Source organism: Mercenaria mercenaria, chromosome 13 (assembly GCF_021730395.1).
Source record: "Mercenaria mercenaria strain notata chromosome 13, MADL_Memer_1, whole genome shotgun sequence".
Classification (NCBI taxonomy): domain Eukaryota; kingdom Metazoa; phylum Mollusca; class Bivalvia; order Venerida; family Veneridae; genus Mercenaria; species Mercenaria mercenaria.
The window spans coordinates 37,091,055-37,113,484 of record NC_069373.1 but is presented as its reverse complement, the minus strand read 5'-3'; the positions used below and the strand labels follow the sequence as shown (position 1 = coordinate 37,113,484).

At 35.2% G+C, this 22,430-nt stretch overlaps 1 protein-coding gene across 3 annotated transcripts in view; it reads left to right on the top strand.

Moving 5' to 3' along the window:
• The window catches only part of LOC123528793 (protein DENND6A-like), a 37,585-nt gene extending 17,207 nt beyond the window's left edge, over window positions 1–20,378 (top strand). For all 3 annotated transcript variants that reach the window (XM_053521572.1, XM_053521571.1, XM_045308795.2), the window contains 7 exons: window positions 3,139–3,207; window positions 9,049–9,113; window positions 9,318–9,407; window positions 11,109–11,162; window positions 12,330–12,542; window positions 13,715–13,789; window positions 14,180–20,378. In XM_053521572.1, the coding sequence (XP_053377547.1) occupies window positions 3,139–3,207; window positions 9,049–9,113; window positions 9,318–9,407; window positions 11,109–11,162; window positions 12,330–12,542; window positions 13,715–13,789; window positions 14,180–14,299 (686 nt within the window). In that variant the 3' untranslated portion in view covers window positions 14,300–20,378. The remainder of the gene's footprint in view (window positions 1–3,138; window positions 3,208–9,048; window positions 9,114–9,317; window positions 9,408–11,108; window positions 11,163–12,329; window positions 12,543–13,714; window positions 13,790–14,179) is intronic.
• Window positions 20,379–22,430: the final 2,052 nt, after the last annotated feature.

Genomic DNA, 22,430 nt, shown 5'->3' with positions numbered 1-22,430 from the left:
AATACATTTTCTACCTGATTTTCATGAGACTTGGTCATAAAGTTTGTTTATAATCAAGGATTAGGTTGTTAGTGGGTAACATGAGAAAACAACAAGGGCACTAGGTCAAATCATTGACAAACTTAATTGTCTACCTGATTTACATAAATCATTTGTTTTAGTGAAATTTTGGCCAAATAAGATACTACCCGGTAGTTTATCTAGGGTAAGAACTAGGTCAGGTGACTGATACAGAGCCTTTACTGCCCTCTTGTTTCTGTGTTAGATAAATTTTTCATTATTTACTGCACAGGATTTGGAATTTTTACCAAAACTAATGATAGATACTTTTGCTTAACTAATAACTCTAGAACTTTTTTGCTGAAATACATTTGCACATACTATATCTGGACATACATCCTGGATAGAATAACTTAAATTATTTTTACATATTTATTAATGTACTAGGCACACGTAATTACTGGGCACACATACCAGGTAATTTAGATTAGAATGTTAATAAAACCAAAAATTGATAACCAAGCTGTGTACTCTCTGCTGCAGAATTGTTCTTCTATTACTTGACATGAGAAAACCCACATAGTGCATTTGCGACCAGAATGGATCCAGACCAGCCTGCGCATCCGCATGTGCAGGCTGGTCTCGATCCATGCTGGTTGCAAATGCACTATGTTGGTTTTCTCATGGTGCGGTTCATTATTAGCTCACCTGTCACATAGTGACAAGGTGAGCTTTTGTGATCACCCTTCGTCTGTCGTCAGTCCATCCGTGCGTCCGTCCGTGCGTCAACAATTTCTTGTCTGCACGATAAAGGTTTCATTTATGATTTTATTTTAAACATACATGCACATAACTTGTGTCACCACAAGATCTCGGTTCCTTTTTTGAACTGGCCAGATCCCATTATGGGTTCCAGGGTAATGGCCCCTGAAAGGGCCATAATTAGCTATTGTGACCTCATCTGCACAATAGCAGCTTTATTTATGATTTGAATTTTACCAAACTTGCCCACAACTTGTATCACCATAAGATCTTGGTTTCTTTCTTAAAATGGCCAGATTCCTTTATGGGTTCCAGAGTTAGGGCCCCTGAAAGGGCCAGAATTAGCTATTTTGACATTGTCTGCACAATAGCAGCTTCATTTATGATTTTATTTTAACCAAACTTGCACAAAACTTGTGTCACCATAAGATCTCAGTTTTTTTCTTGAACTTTCAGATCCCGTAATGAGTTCCAGAGTTATAGCCCCTGAAAGGGCCAGCATTAGCTATATTGACCTTGTCTGCACAATAGCAGCTTCATTCATGATTTGATTTTAACCAAACTTGGACACAATTTGTATAACCACAAGATCTTGGTTCCTTACTTGAACTGGCAAGATTCCTTCATGGATTCCTGAGTTATGGCCCCTTAAATGTCCAAGATTTGCTATTTTGGCTTTTGCAGCCATATAGAGACTTCATTTATGGTTTGATTTGATACAAACTTCCAAAATATCTTCAACAACAATAAATCTTGGATTCCGTGACAAATCTGTCAGATCCAATTGTAGGTTCCAGAGTTAATTTATATCTGATTACCTCCCCTGATTGTAATCAAAATGGATTTATATCAGTAAGTACTTCTAGGACTTACTTGAAATTTCATAATTATCATCAGTAGGGCTGAGACAATCAGGGTAGATAACTATGGACTGATTTTATGTCAAATTACCTTCCTTTAATCCAAATTAAAATGGGTATATCTCCATAACTAATGAAGATACTGGTCTGAAATTTCATGTATGTCAACAGATGGACTTGGACAATCAGTGAAAATACATATTGACTGAATTTATGAGAAATTACCTCCCTTTATTTTTTTATCTAAATGAATACACCTTAGCAGCTTCAAATGAGATTGGTTTGAAACGTTATTTATGTCTTCAAAGATAAGAAATAGTCATATTAGATAAATCTTGATTGAACATTTATCTATATGAATACTCTGCTAATATATTGTTGTATAGGCTTGTACTCTGTATCTTTTACATGCATATACCAAGCATGATTACCTCCCCTGATTTTAATAAAAATGGATTTCTCTCAGTAAATATTTATAGAACTCATCTGAAATTTCATTATTGTCTTTATTTGGACTGAGGCAATCAGGGTAGATAGCTATGGACTGATTTTATGTCAAATTACCTCCCTTTGTTTCAAATTAAAATGGGTGTAACTCAGTAACCAATGAAGATACTGATTTGAAATGTCATTTGTGCCATGAGATGGACTCGGACAATCAGGGTAGATAACTTTTGACTGAATTTATGACAAATTGCCTCCCTTTATTTTATGTTAACGAAAATATATCAGCAGCATCAAATGAGATTGGTTTTAAATGTTATTTAAGTCTTCCAGGGTAAGGAATAGTCATGTTGGTACAAAAATGCAGCATTTGAGCCTAGGACCCTCAAATTTGGTATGGAGATTGGCCCTGACTAGGTCAAAAGGGACTGTTTATCCTGATGATATTTAATGTGTATGCCTATGTGCTCTATGTCAAAACTTAATCATATTTTGAGCAATGGTACTCAGGTGAGCGATGCAGGGCCATCATGGCCCTCTTGTTGCTAATCTTGCCTAGGATATAAACCAATTCAAAATGCTTTGAAGATCAATTGCCATAATTTCTGTCCTAAAAGTCATAAACAATAAGGTATCCAAATTGTTAAAACAAAGCATTTCTGTTTAGTTAAGAGACAGAATATATTTACTAAAGTGCTTGAAATAAAAAAGAACAAATTCAAGCTAATTAGCGAAACAGTTTTTGCATGAATTTCAAGTTTGAGATAAGAATATAAAAACTCTGTTCTTAAGAAATTCATTTTTTTCCAGGTCAGAATCTGTCCATGACATTTTGGTTAAATTCTCTATTACTGTGTTGTACATGTATTGTTTCTTTGTCACATGACCTGATGTGTTGACAAGATCAAATTAGTCATGTGGTATTCATATTTGCAATGAGCAACAGCTCCATTGCTTTGACAGCTATCAGGTCACATTTCTAATTTCCAAATTTCAAAAAAAGGGGAAATAGTAGCTGAATTTAGGGTCATTTTTGATTTATCATTGATTTACCATGTTTATATTTCATCAGCTGCAGTGCCAAAGGGTTTCAACAAATTGAAGAAAGCAAGCTCACTGAAAACATTAGATTGCAAACCAGGTATGTCTTGTTGGATGATGTCGACATGTCTCCTTGGAAGACTATCAAAAATGGCATTTTGCAGATAATTCTATTGAAGATAAAAAGCAGAAATTTGTAGCCTGTCTGCTTTGCCCAAAGGGAGAAAGCTTACCTATGAATTGTGTGATCATAATTTTGGTGCTTGGGGGAGGCTTTTTTTCTTCTGGACAATTTGATAGAGGACTAAGTCTAAAACCATTTGTCCTCTTCCTCTTGATCCCGTGTGGAAAAGTTGGTAGTTAAGTGCAGAGAACAGGTTACTACTGGTACAGAATCCAGGAGCACTGATTTGGTTAATTGCCCGCTGTTACATAACTGAAATACTGTTGACAATGGTACTAAATCCAAAACAGGCATAAACTTAGTAAATATGAATTTTATATAAATATGAATTTTTAGCCCACCATCATGATGATGGTGGGCTATTAAAATCACTCTGCGTCCGTGGTCCGTCCGTCCGTCATTCCGTCCGTCCGTCCGTCCGTCCGTTAACAATTTCTCGTTATCGCATCTCCTCAGAAACTACTGGGGGGATTTTGACCAAACTTTGTCAGAATGATGTATTGGTACCCTAGTTGTGTCCCCCTGAAAATCAGACTGGTTCAACAATTTATGAGTGAGTTATGGCCCTTTGTTTATTTCTATAATTTATATAGATTTATATAGGGAAAAACTTTGAAAACCTTCTTGTCCAAAACCACAGAGCCTAGGGCTTTGATATTTGGTATGAAGCATCATCTAGTGGTCCTCTACCAAGATGATTCAAATTATTTCTCTGGGGTCAAATATGGCCCCGCCCTGGGGGTCACATGGTTTATATAGACTTATATAGGGAAAAACTTTGAATAATCTCTTGTCCAAAACCACAGGGCCTAGGGCTTTGATATTTTGTATGTGACATCATCTAGTGGTCTTCAACTAAGATTGTTCAAATTATACCCCTAGGGTCAAATATGGCCCCGCCCTGGGGGTCATATGGTTTACATAGACTTATATAGGGAAAAACTTTGAAAATCTTCTTGTCCAAACCACAAAGCCTAGGGCTTTGATACTTGTAATGTAGCATCATCTAGTGGTTCTCTACCAAGTTTGTTCAAATTATCCTCCTAGGGTTAAATATGGCCCCGCCCCGGGGGTCACATGGTTCATATAGACTTATATAGGGAAAAGCTTTTAAAATGTTCTTGTCAGTAACTACAACATTCAAACTTGGACCACATGTATATTTTTGAGTGGCAAGATGAACCTTGACATGAGTTGACCTTGATTTTGACCTAGTGACCTACTTTCACATTTCTGTAGCTACAGCCTTCAAATTTGGACCACATGCATAATTTTGTGCACTGGAAAAAACTTTGACCTTTATTTTGACCTAGTGACCTACTTTCACATTTTTGAAGGTACAGGCATCAAATTTGGACCATATGCATAGTTTAGTGTTTCAAAATGAAATTTGACATTGATTTTGACTTAGTGACCTACTTTCACATTTCTCAAGCTACAGCCTTCAAATTTGGACTACATGCATAGTTTTGTGTACCGAAAAAAACTTTGACCTTGACATTGACCTAGTGACCTACTTTCACATTTTTGAAGGTACAGGCTTCAAATTTGGACCACATGCATAGTTTTGTATTCTGAAATAAAATTTGACCTTGATTTTGACCTAGTGACCTACTTTTACATTTCTCAAGCTACAGCCTTCAAATTTGGACCACTTGCATAGTTTTGTGTACTGAAATGACCTTTGACCTTTACATTGACCTAGTGACCTACTTTCACATTTTTAGCTCACCTGAGCAATGCTCAGGTGAGTTTTTCTGATCGCTCAATGTCCGGCGTCCGTCGTCCGTCGTCTGTCGTCTGTCGTCTGTCGTCTGTCGTCCGTCGTCTGTCAACATTTAGCTTGTGTATGCGATAGAGGCTGTATTTTTCAATTAATCTTCATGAATATTGGTCAGAATGATAACCTTGATGAAATCTAGGCCGAGTTCGAAAATGGGTCATCTCGGGTCAAAAACTAGGTCACTAGGTGAAATCAAAGAAAAACCTTGTGTATGCGATAGAGGCTGTATTTTTCATTTAATCTTCATGAATATTGGTCAGACTGATAACCTTGATGAAATCTAAGCTGAGTTCGAAAATGGGTCATCTCGGGTCAAAAACTAGGTCACTAGGTCAAATCAAAGAAAAACCTTGTGTATGCGATAGAGGTGGTATTTTTCAATTAATCTTCATGAATATTGGTCAGAATGATAACCTTGATGAAATCTAGGCCGAGTTCGAAAATGGGTCATCTCGGGTCAAAAACTAGGTCACTTGGTCAAATCAAAGAAAAACCTTGTGTATGCGATAGAGGCTGTATTTTTCAATTATTCTTCATGAATATTGGTCAGAATGATAACCTTGATGAAATCTAGGCCGAGTTCGAAAATGGGTCATCTCGGGTCAAAAACTAGGTCACTAGGTCAAATCAAAGAAAAACCTTGTGTATGCGATAGAGGCTGTATTTTTCATTTAATCTTCATGAATATTGGTCAGAATGATAACCTTGATGAAATCTAAGCTGAGTTCGAAAATGGGTCATCTCGGGTCAAAAACTAGGTCACTAGGTCAAATCAAAGAAAAACCTTGTGTATGCGATAGAGGTGGTATTTTTCAATTAATCTTCATGAATATTGGTCAGAATGATAACCTTGATGAAATCTAGGCCGAGTTCGAAAATGGGTCATCTCGGGTCAAAAACTAGGTCACTTGGTCAAATCAAAGAAAAACCTTGTGTATGCGATAGAGGCTGTATTTTTCAATTTTTCTTCATGAATATTGGTCAGAATGATAACCTTGATGAAATCTAGGCCGAGTTCGAAAATGGGTCATCTCGGATCAAAAACTAGGTCACTAGGTCAAATTAAAGAAAAACCTTGTGTATGCGATAGAGGCTGTATTTTTCAATTGATCTTCATGAATTTTGGTCAGAATGATTGCCTTGATGAAATCTAGGCCGAGTTCGAAAATGGGTCATCTCGGGTCAAAAACTAGGTCACTAGGTCAAATCAAAGAAAAACCTTGTGTATGCGATAGAGGTGGTATTTTTCAATTGATCTTCATGAATTTTGGTCAGAATGATTATTTTGATAAAATCTAGGCCGAGTTCGAAAATGGGTCATCTGGGTTCAAAAACTAGGTCACTAGGTCATATCACGTAAAAACCTTGTGTATGCGATAGAGGCTGTATTTTTCAATTGATCTTCATGAATTTTGGTCAGAATGATTGCCTTGATGAAATTTAGACCAAGTTCGAAAATGGGTCATCTCGGGTCAAAAACTAGGTCACTAGGTCAAATCAAAGAAAAACCTTGTGTATGCAATAGAGGCTGTATTTTTCAACTGATCTTCATGAAATTTAGCCAGAATGATTACCTTGATAAAATCTAGGCTGATTTCGAAAATGGGTCATCTGGGATCAAAAGCTAGGTCACTAGGTCAAATCGAAGAAAAACATTGTGTATGCAATAGAGGATGTATTTTTCAATTGATCTTCATGAAATTTGGTCAGAGTGATTGCCTTGATGAAAACTAGGTCGGTTTTGAATATGGGTTATCTGAGGTCAAAAACTAGGTCACTAGGTCAAATTAAAGAAAAATCTTGTGTATGAGATAGAGACTGTTTTTTTTCAGTTGATATTTATGAAATTTGGTCAGGTTGATTGCCTAAATGAAATCTAGGTCGAATTTGAATATGGGTCATCTGAGGTCAAAAACTAGGTCACTTGGTCAAATCAAAGAAAAAACTTCTGTATGTGATAGAGGCTGTATTTTTCAGTTGATCTTCATGAATTTTGGTCAGAATGATTGCCTTGATAAAATCTAGGTCGAGTTTGAACATGGGTCATCTAGGGTCAAAAACTAGGTCATATATAAGAAAATGCTTGTTTTATCGCAAGAGACCAATTTTTGGTCCAATCTTAATGAAAATTGGTCAGAATATTTGTTTCCATGAAATCACTAGGTCAAACATGTTTTACACTGTTATGGAGTGTTTCTTAGGTGAGCGACCTAGGGCCATCTTGGCCCTCTTGTTAAGGTACAGGCTTCAAATTTGGACCACATGCATAGTTTTATATTCCGAAATAAAATTTGACCTTGATTTTGACCTAGTGACCTACTTTTACATTTCTCAAGCTACAGCCTTCAGATTTGGACCACATGCATAGTTTTGTGTACCGAAACAAACTTTGACCTTTACATTGACCTAGTGACCTACTTTCACATTTTTGAAGGTACAGGCTTCATATTTGGACCACATGCATAGTTTTGTATTCCGAAGTAAAATTTGACCTGGATTTTGACCTAGTGACCTACTTTTACATTTCTCAAGCTACAGCCTTCAAATTTGGACCACTTGCATAGATTTGTGTTGTGTACGGAAATGAAATTTGACCTTGAGCTAGTCAGTAAGTCTTGAAATTTGGAACACTCAAAAATGGCACATTGGTGGGCGCCAAGATCACTCTGTGATCTCTTGTATAAAGTAAAATTCTTCTAAGTCATATAAAATTTGTGATGGTTTTATGGAACAAAGAAACAAGAAATTCAAACCACTCTTGAATATTCATTTTCTCTTATAAAGAGACTTACCTACTACAAAGTTTGTGCTACGAAATGTGAGATCTTATCCGCATTTCTTTCAATCTGCGAATCAAATAGAATAGGAACATTATTCAATCTACAGTAAAGTAATAAAAGTTCATATCTTCTTTGCCCTCGATTCAGTACAGGAAATACTTTTGACAGTTAATTGCATATGTATGTTGGTCTTACGGATTCATTGACTGTAATTTTCAAAGGTATACGAGACCCAAACTTCATATTTCAAAACATGAACAAAATACTACATAAAGTTTATTTAAAGGCGTACGCTAGAATTCCCTGTATATGAGATGGGCGAAAATTTTCCCAATAACAGAATTTCTTTAAACTTTGGATATTGAAGCACAATCATCTAAGAAACAAAAATATGCAATAAAAATCATAGGTCACCGGTATTGAAAAAGAGTTATCTGCCCCTGAAAATGTCATTTTTGGGGGAAATGCCATTTTCAAGGGCAGATAACTCTTTTTTGATACCTGTGACCTATGATTTTTATTGCATATTTTTGTTTCTTGGATGATTGTCCTTCAATATCCAAAGTTTGAAGAATTTCTGTTATTGGGAAAATTTTCGCACCAAATTCTAGCATACGTCCTTAAGCATAAAATAAACAATTTTATATGTATTAACAGTACTATGCATTAGGATGAAAATTGTACACGCTTTATACATATATAGCTGAACACAGTATAAATACTTACTACCACTAAAAAACTGGAAGTTTTTTTTTAAACAATTGACTGTTAACTACATGGCATGTAATTCTGACTGTAGCTCTACATACACAATAAATTTATATATTTAGCAAGTTAAATATTTTTGATGAGGATATTCAACATTTGAAGTAAAAGCCTTGATATAAAATATTTTGGTGAAAGATGGCCATTGGACATCATTAATCTAATATGTTATTATTGCTATTTGTTATCTTCCACTTGTATTGAGACCAATGCAGCTTGCAAGTTAATTGTCAAAATGCTTTCTGATAGTAATTCTTCTTGTCACAAGTCTTTGACTGTTAAACTTATCAGTACTGTTAAACTTGGAAATAGAAGTAATTTGAATGATATCTAGCTTACAGTATTTTTAACTTTATACCCAAGACCTTATCATATATGTTCACTGATGGTCATTTGTTCCTGTACTTAACTATGCTGTCTATATTTCAGGGGTATACACAAGGTATAAGCCTTTCCTGTTAAAAGATAAGGGTATTCTCAAGAGATTAATCAAGGTATGGTAAAAAAATTCTCATTGCTTGTTTCATAAGGAACTTTATATCTAAGCATTGATTTTGTTACATTCCTTAAAGTTCCATAGTACTTTTGATTTTATGTTAAAAACATATCAGTCGGATAGCCAAATAGATCCAAATTTCTTGATGTTGCTTATATTAAATATTTTCACCACATTGTTTTTCTATTTTCACTTTTAATAGGGCATGCAGTCAAAGAGGCCAGTTGAAGCACAAAACGCGATATTACGGCGACATTTCCTCGAACTTACTCAGAGCTTCATGATTCCATTGGTATTATTTTCATTACCAGTTTGGTTGCAGTAAAATTTTAAAACACTAGTTTTCTGTTCTAATTTGTAATACTACTCTTTACACATACGAAGTAGGAGTTATGTATTCAGTCCAATTATTATGTCTCCCCATCCCCCCTCTCCGACATATTGTTTTTACCCTGTCCGTCACACTTCATTTCCACACATTAGCTGGAGAACCATTTGACCTAGAACCTTCAAACTTCAGAGGGTGGCAGGGTGTATGGAGTAGCCAACCCCTATTGTATTTGGGGTCATTCCATCAAAGGTCAAAGTCACAGGGGCCTGAATATGGAAAACCATTTCCGACCAATAACTTGAGAACCATTTGACCCAGAATGTTGAAACTTCATAGGATGATTGGACATGCCAATTAGATGATCCCTATTGATTTTGGGGTCACTCTATTAAAGGTCAAGGTCAAAGGGACCAGAACATGGAAATCCATTTCCGGTCAGTAACTTGAGAACCATTTGACCTAGAATCTTCAAACTTCAGTGGATGATAAGACTTATAGAGTAGATGATCCCTTTTGTTTTTGGGGTCACTCCATCAAAGGTCAAGGTCATGGGCCATCTGTCTGTCACATTCCACTTTCAGTTAATAACTGGAGCACCATTTGACCTAGAACCTTCAAACTTCATAGGACGATAGGCTTACAGAGTAGATGACCCCTATTATTTTTGGGGTTACTAGATCAAAGTCAAGGTCACAGGGGCCTGAACATAGAAAACCATTTTTAATCAATAACTTGAGAACCACTTGGCCCAGAACATTGAAACCTCACAGGATGATTGGACATGTAGAGCAGATGACCGCTACTGATTTTTGGATCACTTTATCAAAGGTCACGGTCACAAGGACCAGAACATGGAAAATGGTTTCCTATCAATAAATAATGAACCATTTGACCCAGAACCTTCAAACTTCATAGAATGATAGGACTTACAGAGTAGATGACCCTTATTGTTTTTGGGGTCACTTGAGCAAAGATCAAGGTCACAGGGGCCAGAACACGGAAAACCGTTTCCAATCCATAACTTGAGAACCACTAGGCCCAGAATGTTGAAACTTCATGGGATGATTGGACATGCCAAGTAGATGATCCCTATTGCTGCCCATCATCAGTGTCTCTTTGACTTTCGCTCCTGTCCTCTATTGACTTCTTACCTATTACTACTATTCATTGGGGGAGACATGTGCTCTTCTGTAAAAGCATCTTCTAGTTTCTCAGGTTTACCAAAATAAACCATCCAGTTTCAAGAATAAGTATTTAACTTACATTGCTCCATTACATTTAAGATTGTAATAGACTGTCACAGTAAAGAGTCTAACTGCCTTGTACGAAATTCAGGCTTGGACAGAATCTTCAATGATCTCTATTTTTAACATTTTAAAGCCTATGCTGTTAAAAATGGGGGAGGCATATAGTGTTATCCTTATCTGCATGCACATGAGTGTCAGTCCATAAGCATATTTGTCTATGTATGCATACTATGCTTGGCCTAGAACTTTGCTATGCTTAGCTGGATTTCAAAAGAACTTGCCACAAACAGTTGCCTCCGACTCAAAGGTCAAGGTCAGACTTTTGATGTAGGCCTATATGGGTCTGTATGTAACTTTCTTTTTTATTTTAAAGGTATATGCAACATCATGTATTGATTATGTTTTCTGTTTACAGGAAAGATATATGGCAAGCCTGATGCCTTTACAACGAAATATTTCACCTCACAAGGTAAACACATTGTATGATTATGTATAAACTGGTCCAGTGGTTGTCATCTCTTTTTAGCTCACCTGAGCAGAAAGTGCTCGGGTGAGCTATTGTGATCACTCACCATCCGGCCTCCAGCTGTCTGTCTTCAGTCTGGCCACACTTTTCTTCAGATGACATCTCGTCTGAAACCATGTAGTGGAAGATGATGAAACATGATCTGGATGTTCCTTGGGTGCTTGGGTGGTTTTCTTCCAAAATTGTTCGAACCATTTTTGACTGCATATAGTGGTTTCCAGAGATAGAAATAGAAAAATCTTTAAAAGACATCATGTAAACCGCTGGTCTGATTTTGAAATAATTTCACACAAAAATTGTCCTTATATTACTTTCTACCAAGATTGTTAAAATAATGCTGATTTTTCAACAAAAAAAAAAAAACAAGGCCACCAGAGGCGTGGTCAGTTTTCTCTATATGTATATAGTGGACATTTTAAAAAATCTTGTATGAAACTGCTGACCAAATTTTAAAGTAATTTCACTCAAATGGTCCTTGTGTGACCTTTTACTAAGATTGTTCTCTTGATACGGGTTCATGGTGGATTTTATCAGACTGGATCACACTCTATGTGCCTGAGGGTTAGCCAGATCTGGCAAAATTCACTCAAATAGAATACAGCATCCAAGATCAAACTACAAGCCTATTTTATCTGGATCTGGCTAAACAACTTAGTTTATACTAATTGATTTTAGCTTGATTGTGATGAAAGCTTTAAGCTTATTTGAACCACTCTCGAGTTGGCTTCCTTGAAAAACTAGTACTGGTGTCATATGAGAAGTCATGGTCGTGACTCAATGGCTAAACAGCTTGCACTTCTCGAAAACCTCAGTTACAGATTTGGTGTTGTCAGATGGTAGATGCCTGTGCTTGCCTTGTAATAAAATAGCTAGAGTCAACTGCCTTTGTTTGTCACAGTAAAATAAACAAACTGTCTGTATATGATAAAAATGTTACTCTTGGAACTTTTAAATTTATACAGATACAAAGTACAGTATTTTCATTTTTAACAAATGAAAAGTGGTTAAAGGTAAATATCTTTCATTTCTTTATAATTAAGCTGTATTCTTTTGATAAATGTAGTAACCCTTTATTCGAACTTTAATTTGGAGGAATACTCTTTTTTTCAGGGGCCTCCAAGTTTACGACAGTTTGATGCAGATGAGTTCATAAAGACATTAGATCAAGCAGGGCCTAACCTGACCTCTGGGGTCAAAGGTGACTGGGAAGGGCTGTACAGGAAGTTCTTCCGTTCACCAAACTTTGAGGGCTGGCTGTACCACCGACAATATGAAGTTAATCAAAAGCTCCAAGTGCTACATATGGAAGCATTATGTTCGGCAGTAAGTCACATGACCAAACATTTTGTCATCACCTCTTAATTTTTTGAGGGCCTCACTTTAATTTGAGCACAGTCATAGATATTCATTTATTTTAACGCTTTTAAGGACAGAGCTTCCTTTTTTGAAACATTTGCCTGTCATATTCCTTGGAAAAGACAGTGTTGTCAAATCAAGCAGTGAGTTCATGCCACCTTAAGATACAAGTTGTGGGGCTCTCTGGCATCTAAACACAGTACTAATTTAGTTTCATGTGTTTTTTTCACTGGTCTTCTGAAATCCTTCAAATTATTCAGTATAATGAAAAATGGGTGTCTGAAATAACATCTGCTAAGTCTGTGGTACAGGTTTTGCAGCATTTTGAAGATAGCATGTCCAGCCGATACATGATTAATCTCAAATGGTATGTTAAAGTTAGTATTTCAGTATTTATGATCAATCCATGTAGATGTATTTTTCTTATGGACTGATGTATTTTTAGCTCGACTTTTCAAAGAAAAAGTAGAGCTATTGTACTCGCCCGGCGTTGGTTAAAGTTTTGATTAAAGTCAAATATCTCATGTTACTATCAAAGCTATTTGACTTGAAACTTAAAATAGTTTTACTATCAAGTCTACACCAGGAGAAACAATCCCCATAACTCTGTTTTAATTTTGACAGAATTATGCCCTTTTTAACTTAGAATTTTTGGTTAAGTTTTGATAAAGTCAAATTCTGTTACTATCAAAGCTATTGACTTGAAACTTAAAATACTATTTTACCATCAAAGTATACACCAGGAGAAACAATTGCAGTAACTCTGTTTTGAATTTTGGCAGAATTATGCCCCTTTTTAACTTAGAATTTTTTGTTAAAATGTTTTGAAAGTCAAATGTCTCTGTTACTTTAAGCTTTTGACTTGAACTCAAATAGTTATTTACTATCAAGTCTACCCAGGAAACACAATTCCCATAACACTGATTTGAATTTTGACAGAGTTGTGTCCCTTTTTAACTTGGAATTTTTTTTACTGGCAAAGCTCTAATTCAGAGTCAAGCACTGAGAAAAGTCGAGCGTGCTGTCTTACAGACAGCTCTTGTTCGTATGGACTGTTGGAGAACTTAATACTGTCTCAGTCATTCTCTCCCCTGAATGCCTCCTTTTCCCTTAAAAAACTGTTTATATCATTATTCCAGAATTTACTGGACTGGATCCAAGATAAAGAGGAAGTTGAGATTGTAGACTTAGTTCTCAGAATCAGGGAGAAATTGGTATGTATTTAATATGTAAAGCAATCTTTATTGGTTCATAACTGTTACCTTTATTGTTGATTTTTGGCACTTGTTTTTATTAAAGATTATAATGTAAATAAACAAAATCATTGTCAGTGAATCAAATGTTTAGATATGACTTGAAATGCTTAGTTTTTATGGAAACCAACAGATGTATATGTATAATATTGTTCAGTTAATAATCATTTTCCTTGTTTAGTTCAGTTGTTTTGGAATTTAGAATTTGAAATGAGGGAAAAGGGACATTTTTTGGCAATTTGAAACATTATTCATTGCTACCTTGTCCTTCATATCTTAAGTGTCTGACCATCCGTTGCTGCTACACTAAACATTTTGTATTTGCCAGGAACTATATTTTTGTATTTTCAGAAATTTGCTACAAATAACAGCATAGCAGTAAAGCCAGAAAGTATTAATAAACTTGAGAAACATTTGAAAGGCATTATCTCCTCCCTACCTGAAGATCTACAGTCAGTACTCAACACTTGATATTGAACCTAAAGGACAGATAAAAAGACCTAAAGTGCTGTTTCAAACGGTCAAGACTGGAACTTGAGTTCTGAAGTCAAGATTGTGAAAATCAGCTTGAGAGAATATTTTTGCCAAGTTGAACTCGCAAAATAATGTAACACTGAAATATATTAGCTTGATTTTTAACAAGAAGCAGAAATATGTCATGCTGAATGACATGTGATACACAAGATAATCAAGAGATCCCAGGACACGCTCATTTCATAGTTGCTTTTGTCACAGTGATTAGTAGGTAAAATGATATAAAGTACACTGAAGTGATTTAGAAATGCCTCAGGTATAGAATTGAAATAATTTGTTACAGGAAGAATTTCCTAATGTTTAAATTTATCATTTGTGAATAATCAATCAGATGTAAATTTTTCTTTGCTACTGGGAGAATAATTACTTCTCATGAAGCTTGTATTTGGATTGATTTTATGCAGATGTGCAGAGATTCCGTCATCATTAACAAATATCAAATATTTGTAGAAGTCTTTCATTGTTGCAGGATGTATATATTGACCGAGATTTCCAATTATGTAAGGTTGAGTTGACGTTTTTCATGTTCCAAAATGTTTAAGATAGGTAATATTGAGGTAGTTAAACTTCAACCTGCTGGTGGCAAGTGAGTCTGCCTTTGCAACCAGTGCAGACCATGCTCAGCCTGCACATCCGTGCAGTCTGATCATGGTCTGCACTGTTGACTATTCAGTCAGTAAATTTTCAGTTAAAACCCATTCAAGTGATAAATGGTACTGCCCAAATATAATGATGGACCAGTCCATTATAATAGAAATTTAGCAGGCTAAAGGTTAAAATGCTAATGTGGTTTTGTCACATTCAGAGCTCTACATTGCAGCATACACACTATACCTTTTTCGACTCTCACATGTTTAACTTTGTCTGGTTATAACGCTGCAAAGAATATGTCGATAACAATTTTGATAAAATAGATTCTTAATTTCAGAAAAAAAATCGGGCAGTTTTGAAGATGGCTGTTTGTGAGTTTGTATCAACTTCAGCATGAAGTAATGGTTAAGTTTATAAGTGCAAGCTGTGAACCTTTGATTTTTGTATGACAAGAAGTACAATACAAACTCCACATGTACGTGTGACAATAGTCCAGCCTTAAGTAGCACAGAAAAACCCACCATACTTAATCGGATTTAATGAATATTCATAAATCAGCATAAAAAATTTGCATACGTGAAAGAATGAAATGTTTGCCATATATAAATGAGGCATTTTTAATTACCATCAGTGTGTTTGTAGCATTTAGTGATGTGCATTTTGTCACTATATAATTGATTACACAAACAGCTTTGTTTTGTATTTCATACCATATTTGTTCATTATGGACACACCTTGAGATTATATTTGTTCAGTCATACAAACAAATGAAAATTCCTACCCAAGTTTGATACTGACAAGCCTTAACCTTTAGCCTGCTGGCCACAAGTGATTCTGCCTTTGTGACCAGTGCAGACCAAGATCAGCCTGCACGTCATGGTCTGCACTGTTCGCTATTAAGTCAGTAAATTTTCAGTGAACACCCCTTCAGATAATAAATGCTGTTTCCTTAATTGGATGATGGACCAATCCATTTTAGAAATTTGGCAGGCTAAAGATTAAATTTACATTTTTTTTTTCAATAGTTCTGATATGTATACACATTGAATTGACTTGGAAAATAACAAGTTTGGTTTTTATGAAAGAAAATATTTAATTTTTAGAAAAATAAATTATACAAGATGGTTGTATTATTTTTATCTCAACTGATTATTTAATCTGTGAGGTATTGTTGTCACTTTGAATTATGTCCCTTTTTAACTTTGAAAATTGATATTTCTTAATTACATTTTTTGTTTATGTCCATATAGCTTTGAAAGTTTATACATTTCTTATAATATCAGCAGTAGGTGAGTTTGAAGGGCAAGAACCATAACTTTTAACTTGCATATTGCCTAATGCCAAGCTTTTAAAGATAGTTGTTGTCGTCCCCAAGCAGTGCTCTTGTTCTTTTTACTGACTGATGCATTTAATATATATTTTTGAAAAATGTTAACTTTAATTGTGAGTTTGAAGAGAGTGAAAGCTTTTTTAGAGCTTAAAGCTCTTCAGTACATGCCAGGAAGGGTATAATTTCTTTTGAATGCACAGATCATTGTTGAGACTAGTTAGACAGGGTAAATCAGGTCAGAGTTCATGAAGTCCGTGTTGTTTTGTGAGATGTGGGTACAGTTGTCTGCAGATATCAGGTTGTGTAGTATCTGCAGTTAAGTCTATTTGTTTACATTTACATTTGAAACTTCCCATGTTCCTATACTTGGTCAATGTATCTTTCAGACAAAGTGAAAACCATTATAGAATATATATCATGCCCATTCAGACCATTATTTTGGCAACCAGGGCTCACACAGTCCTTGAAAAGTCCTTGAATTTGATGCAAGTCTTTGGAAACTAAAACTAAAAAAAAAACTGAAAAAGGTACTTTAATTTTGAAAGCAGTTGCTCAAATTTTACTCGAGACTCCTTGAAAAACATTGACAGCAACCTTGTTTGCAGAAAAAAATTCTGAAAAACATAATAGAAAAAATGAAAAAGAAAGTACGGTATTTGGTCACTAACTTAACCTGCTGTGCACCAGTAGTATTCATGAGTAGAAGTGTGTGACTGCATTTTATCACAGTTTACAATGAGTGCAATTTCTTCTGTAACAATGTTTGTGGAAGTATTTGATAGAAGTTGTTTGGACTAAGATTTCAAGATATGGTTTCGAGAAAACTAGTCCTTAAACAAGTACATGAAAGTACTTGAAAATTCCTTGCGAAGTACTGGAATTTCAAATCAGATGTTTTGTAGGAACCATGGGCAGGAATTCATTAAAAGCATATCTTTGGAAATTAATGAATCAGTTGTCCATTCAGAACCATGATTGATGGAAATCAAAATGTAAAAAAAGGAACATGCCAAGTGTTGAAATTTTAACATCTTGCATTTGATATACAATTTGAAAAGTGTATAAGCTAAAGTAATGAAGTTGGAAACTAGAGTTCAGTTATGTGAAACAGATAATCAATGTTTGTTTTGCATCAGATTTGTTTTTCCTAACATGTACTTTAATATTCTTCTTTACCAGTTTTACACCTTTGTGAATTCACCTTTCAAACAAATTTGTGCAACACCAGGTTTGTGCAGCATTTTGAGAGATTGACAAAGTTGTTTCTCCTGAAAAAAAAAAAATGTGCCATCAGTTCCTAACTTTGAATGGAGACCAAAGATATGTGTATAACCATGCATTATGCTCATTCTGTTCATATTTTTGATGATAATTGTATATTTGACATGTATCTGTGAATGTGCTGCTCAAAGATATTGTAATAGTGAATACAAGGTGTATTTTAATGATTTTGTATATTGATCAGAATATGCTGCAGTAACTCCAGTTTTAGGGTAAATGAAATGATTTGTCTGATTGCTTCTTATAACAGTATCAAGGTGCCAAATCATTGCCTCAGTGCTAAACTGTATGAGCCGCGCCATGAGAAAACCAACATAGTGGCTTTGTGACCAGCATGGATCCAGACCAGCCTGCGCATCCACGCAGTCTGGTCAGGATCCATGCTGTTCACTAACCGTTTCTCTAATAGTAATAGGCTTTGAAAGCGAACAGCATGGATCTGGATCCTTGCTGGTCGCAAACCCACTATGTTGGTTTTCTCATGGCGCGGCTCATATCTGTTTTTTAGCTCGACTATTCATAGAATAGTAGAGCTATTGGACTCGCCCATGCGTCGGCGTCCGCGTCCGCGTCCCGATTTGGTTAAGGTTTTGTATGTATGCTGGTATCTCAATAACCACTTGTGGGAATGGATTGAAACTTCACACACTTATTCACTGTGATAAACTGACCTACACTGCACAGGTTCCATAACTCTATTTTGCTTTTTTACAAAATTATGCCCCTTTTTCGTCTTAGAAATTTTTGGTTAAGGTTTTGTATGTAAGCTGATATCTCAGTACTTACTAATTGGAATGGATTGAAACTTCACATACTTGTTCACTGTCATGATCTGACATGCACTAAGCAAGTCCCATAACTCTGCTCTTTTCTTTTTCAAAATTATGCCCCTTTTTCGACTTAGAAATTTTTAGTTAAGGTTTTGTATGTAAGCTGGTATCTCAGTAACCACTTGTGGGAATGGATTGAAACTTCACACACTTATTCACTGTGATAAACTGACCTACATTGCACAGATTCCATAACTCTATTTTACTTTTTTACAAAAGTATGCCCCTTTTTCGACTTAGAAATTTTTGGTTAAGGTTTTGTATGTAAGCTGGTATCTCAGTACTTAATAATGGGAATGGATTGAAACTTCACATACTTGTTCACTGTCATGATCTGACATGCACTAAGCAAGTCCCATAACTCTCCTTTTTTTTTTTTCAAAATTATGTCCCTTTTTTTGACTTAGCAGTTTTTGGTTAAGTTTTTGTATGTAAGCTGGTATCTCAGTATCCACAAATTGGAAAAGATTGAAACTTCACACACTTGTTCACTGTCATGATATGACATGCAGTACAGAGGTTCAATACCTCTACTTTGCATTTTACAAAATTATGCCCCTTTTTCAACTTTTGTATTAATTCAATTGACAAGGCTGTTGAATAGTCGAGCGTTGCTGTCCTCCGACAGCTCTTGTTTTTTTTTTAATAATACAGCTTGATTGATTCATGCTGAGGAAATTAAATATTCAACATTTTATATGATGTTTTTTAAATGTAATCAATTAGTTTCATGTCCCATATGGTTTGTGATTTAATTAGTATAGATTTTATATTTTACTGTGCTTATTGTAATAAGTATTTTAAGGCTAAGGGTTGAATGAATTTAAGAGTAGAGATTTGAGTTGAACTGCAATGTGCATGTAGAAATAAGCTTTATCCAGCTGGCGGCAAGTGGTTTTGCCTTTGCGACCAGTGCAGACTGCACTGTTCGCTATTCAGTCAGTAAATTTTCAGTCAACACCCCTTGAGATAATAAATGATACTGCTCAGATTGAAAGATGGACCAGTCCATTTTAGAAATTTAGCAGGCTAAAGTTTAATACAAGAGTTGTGTTCAAACGGATTATGTTGGTGATTTTTTTTTTTGATTAATGGAATAAAATGTAAGATGCTTATAAATCATTCATATTTTTATATTTCAAAGATGTATTTGCAGTTAAAATGTAAGTTAGATGTGCAGTTGTACTTAGATATTATGCTCCTTTTAATTGAACAGTAATATTGTCAACTGATGAATATACTTTCATCCTAGACAGAGTGGAGACTGACAGTCTTGTTTGAAGTCATATAAAAGGGAATTTAAATCTGATATATGCAAATACTTTGCTAAACGGTGAAATATCAACCTTCAGAAAATAGACAGAAATCTCTCTTGATCTCTGAAGATTTCTTATGTATGCTATGTCGAAAATGACTGTTCCATAGCTTGATGTTTTTAGATATAAGACGTAATAAGTAAATTAGCTCATATTAATAGACTTTTGTGTAAAACTGTACCAGAAATGAATTTTAACAAAACTGAGAATGGTTCTTCTCTCTGTTATATAAGAATATAACAAGTTATTGAAAATTATGAAATGACTATAATTGGATTATAGTAAAATCTGTCAAGGAAAACAAGAGCAGGAATTTGTGCTAGTGTTAAAGAAATACATTATTTTTAGCTCGACTTTGCAAAGTAAATGGAGAGCTATCCTACTTGCCCCAACATCACGGTCTGTGTCCACACCTTGGTTAAAGTTTTGGTGCACTTTCACTCTGTCTCTGTTATTGCTAGATAGATTTGATTTAAACTTGAAATCCTTGCTCCACATCATCACCCACATCATATGACACAAGGTCTATAACTCTTGCACCAATTTTTCATTAATTATGCCCCCTTTTTACTAAGAATTTTAGCTTAATTTTTGATGCAGTTTCACTATATCTCTGATGTTACTTAACTGATTTGATTAATTGACAAACTTAAAATTGTTATTCTACATCACCGTCCTCCTTATATGACACAAGTTCTATAAGTCTGTAAGGTTATATACCAATTAAAGACATTGTTCTTTGCTTCATCTAAAATTCACCACTTCAGTTCTAGATTTTCAGTCTGTCAGAGACCTGTTTTCCACAATATTTAAGCAACTGTTTTAATGCAAAGAAGGTTAAATAAGTACTACTTCATCAAAAATGCTACTTACTAAACAGATCTATCATGATTTTGTGAATGACCCATACTAATACGGGACTTGAGAGGCACCAGATTTGAAGAACTGATCACCTCCTGTGCAAACATTTGGTCCAAATTCAAAAAAAAATCAGAAAACAATTTTCAGTTTTGTGCCCAAATGTTGTTATATTTGTTGAGAAGTAGAAACTTTAAGAAAATTACATGATTTGCCTCTTATGTCACAAATATTTCCTGAATTATGCCCCTATCTATTTAGAGTTTCGGATTAAAGTTGTTTTCACCATATCTCTTTTGCTACTAAATGGACTGGATTCAAACTTAATTTGTTTGTTTCACAACCTCACCCGCATCATATGAGGCAAGGCCCATAACTCTAGCTCCAATATTTTTATGAAGTATGCCACCTTTTTACCTAGAATTTCAGGTTGAAGTTTTGATGCACTTTTTCTGTGTCTCAGATATTACTAAATGAATCGATTCAAACTTAAGACAGTTGTTCCACATTATTAGGCACGATTTGCAACATGGTTCATTACTCTCGTGGAAATATTGCATGAATTATGTCTCTTTCATACTTAGTTAATGTTTGATACACTTTCACTTTATCTCTGCTGTTACTGAATACATTGACTCAGACTTAAAATATTATCATCCATTATGAGAGTCATTAAACACTACAGCTTTAGCTCTAGCTTCCACAGAAGTGCCCTATTTCACTAACCAGCATCAAAATAGTCAAGCTCGCTGTCTGACAGCTCTTGTTTTAAATATAGTAGGTATATCAATTTAGGAAGTTTAACCCTTACCCTGCTAGATTTCTATAATGGACTTGTCCATCTTCCAATTTGGACAGTACCATTAACTGTCAAATGGGGTGCTTACCAAAAAGATACTGACTGAATAGTGAACAGTGCAGATCATGATCAGACTGCATGGATGTGCAGGCTGATCATGATCTACACTGGTCGCAAAGGCAGAACCAATCGTGTCCAGCATGGTAAGGGTTAATTGATGATAAAAAAAAATAAGGTATACTAATCTTATATACATGTACCTTCAAGCTTTGCTTTTCAGCTACATAGTTCAGTATGGCAGGCCTTTTACTAGGGTAGTTTCATGCTTATCTGTATGTTCTTATTTGAATGTTTACAGTCAATGAAAATAAGTTACTGAATGAGTCAATCATACATGTACTTCAACACTTGCTTTTCATTGCGTAAATTTGCACTCATTAAAGCAGGATCTTCATGATGTCATTGTGGTATTTACATGTGTATGTGGAGCAATTCATTAACATGTTGATCATTTTGTTTTGTTAATTTGACAGATAAAAAGCATTTGTTATATATTTTAATGTAATTTGTAGAGAAATCATTCCCATTCAAACACATTGTCATAAATGTTGAATATATTTTTGTTCACTTTCTGATCATACAGTGTTTGAGATACCGTTTTATGAATGTATTACATACACCCTCAGAATATGGAATATGTATAGGGCATCTTGTGAATATAACTTGATTCAACAAACTACAGTATTGCATCAATCGCTCAAGGCAGGGGACCTCTGTATCCTAGTTGTTACAGTTGCTAAATTCGAATCATTAACCCCCTCACTGCTGTGGACCGAAACCTTTCTTGGGGTGTAGAATTCTTTCATGTGAGGAAGCCACCAAACTGGTTTACAGAACATTGGCAGTTCTACCCATATGCTTGCTCATGCAGGAAATAATGCCCAGAGGGGCACCTGGGGGTCTTCCTCAACTGTCAAAAGCTGGAAAGTCACCAGATGACCTATAATAGTGACTGTGTGATGATAAACCTAACAGACACACAAGGTGGCAAAGAGATGAACAG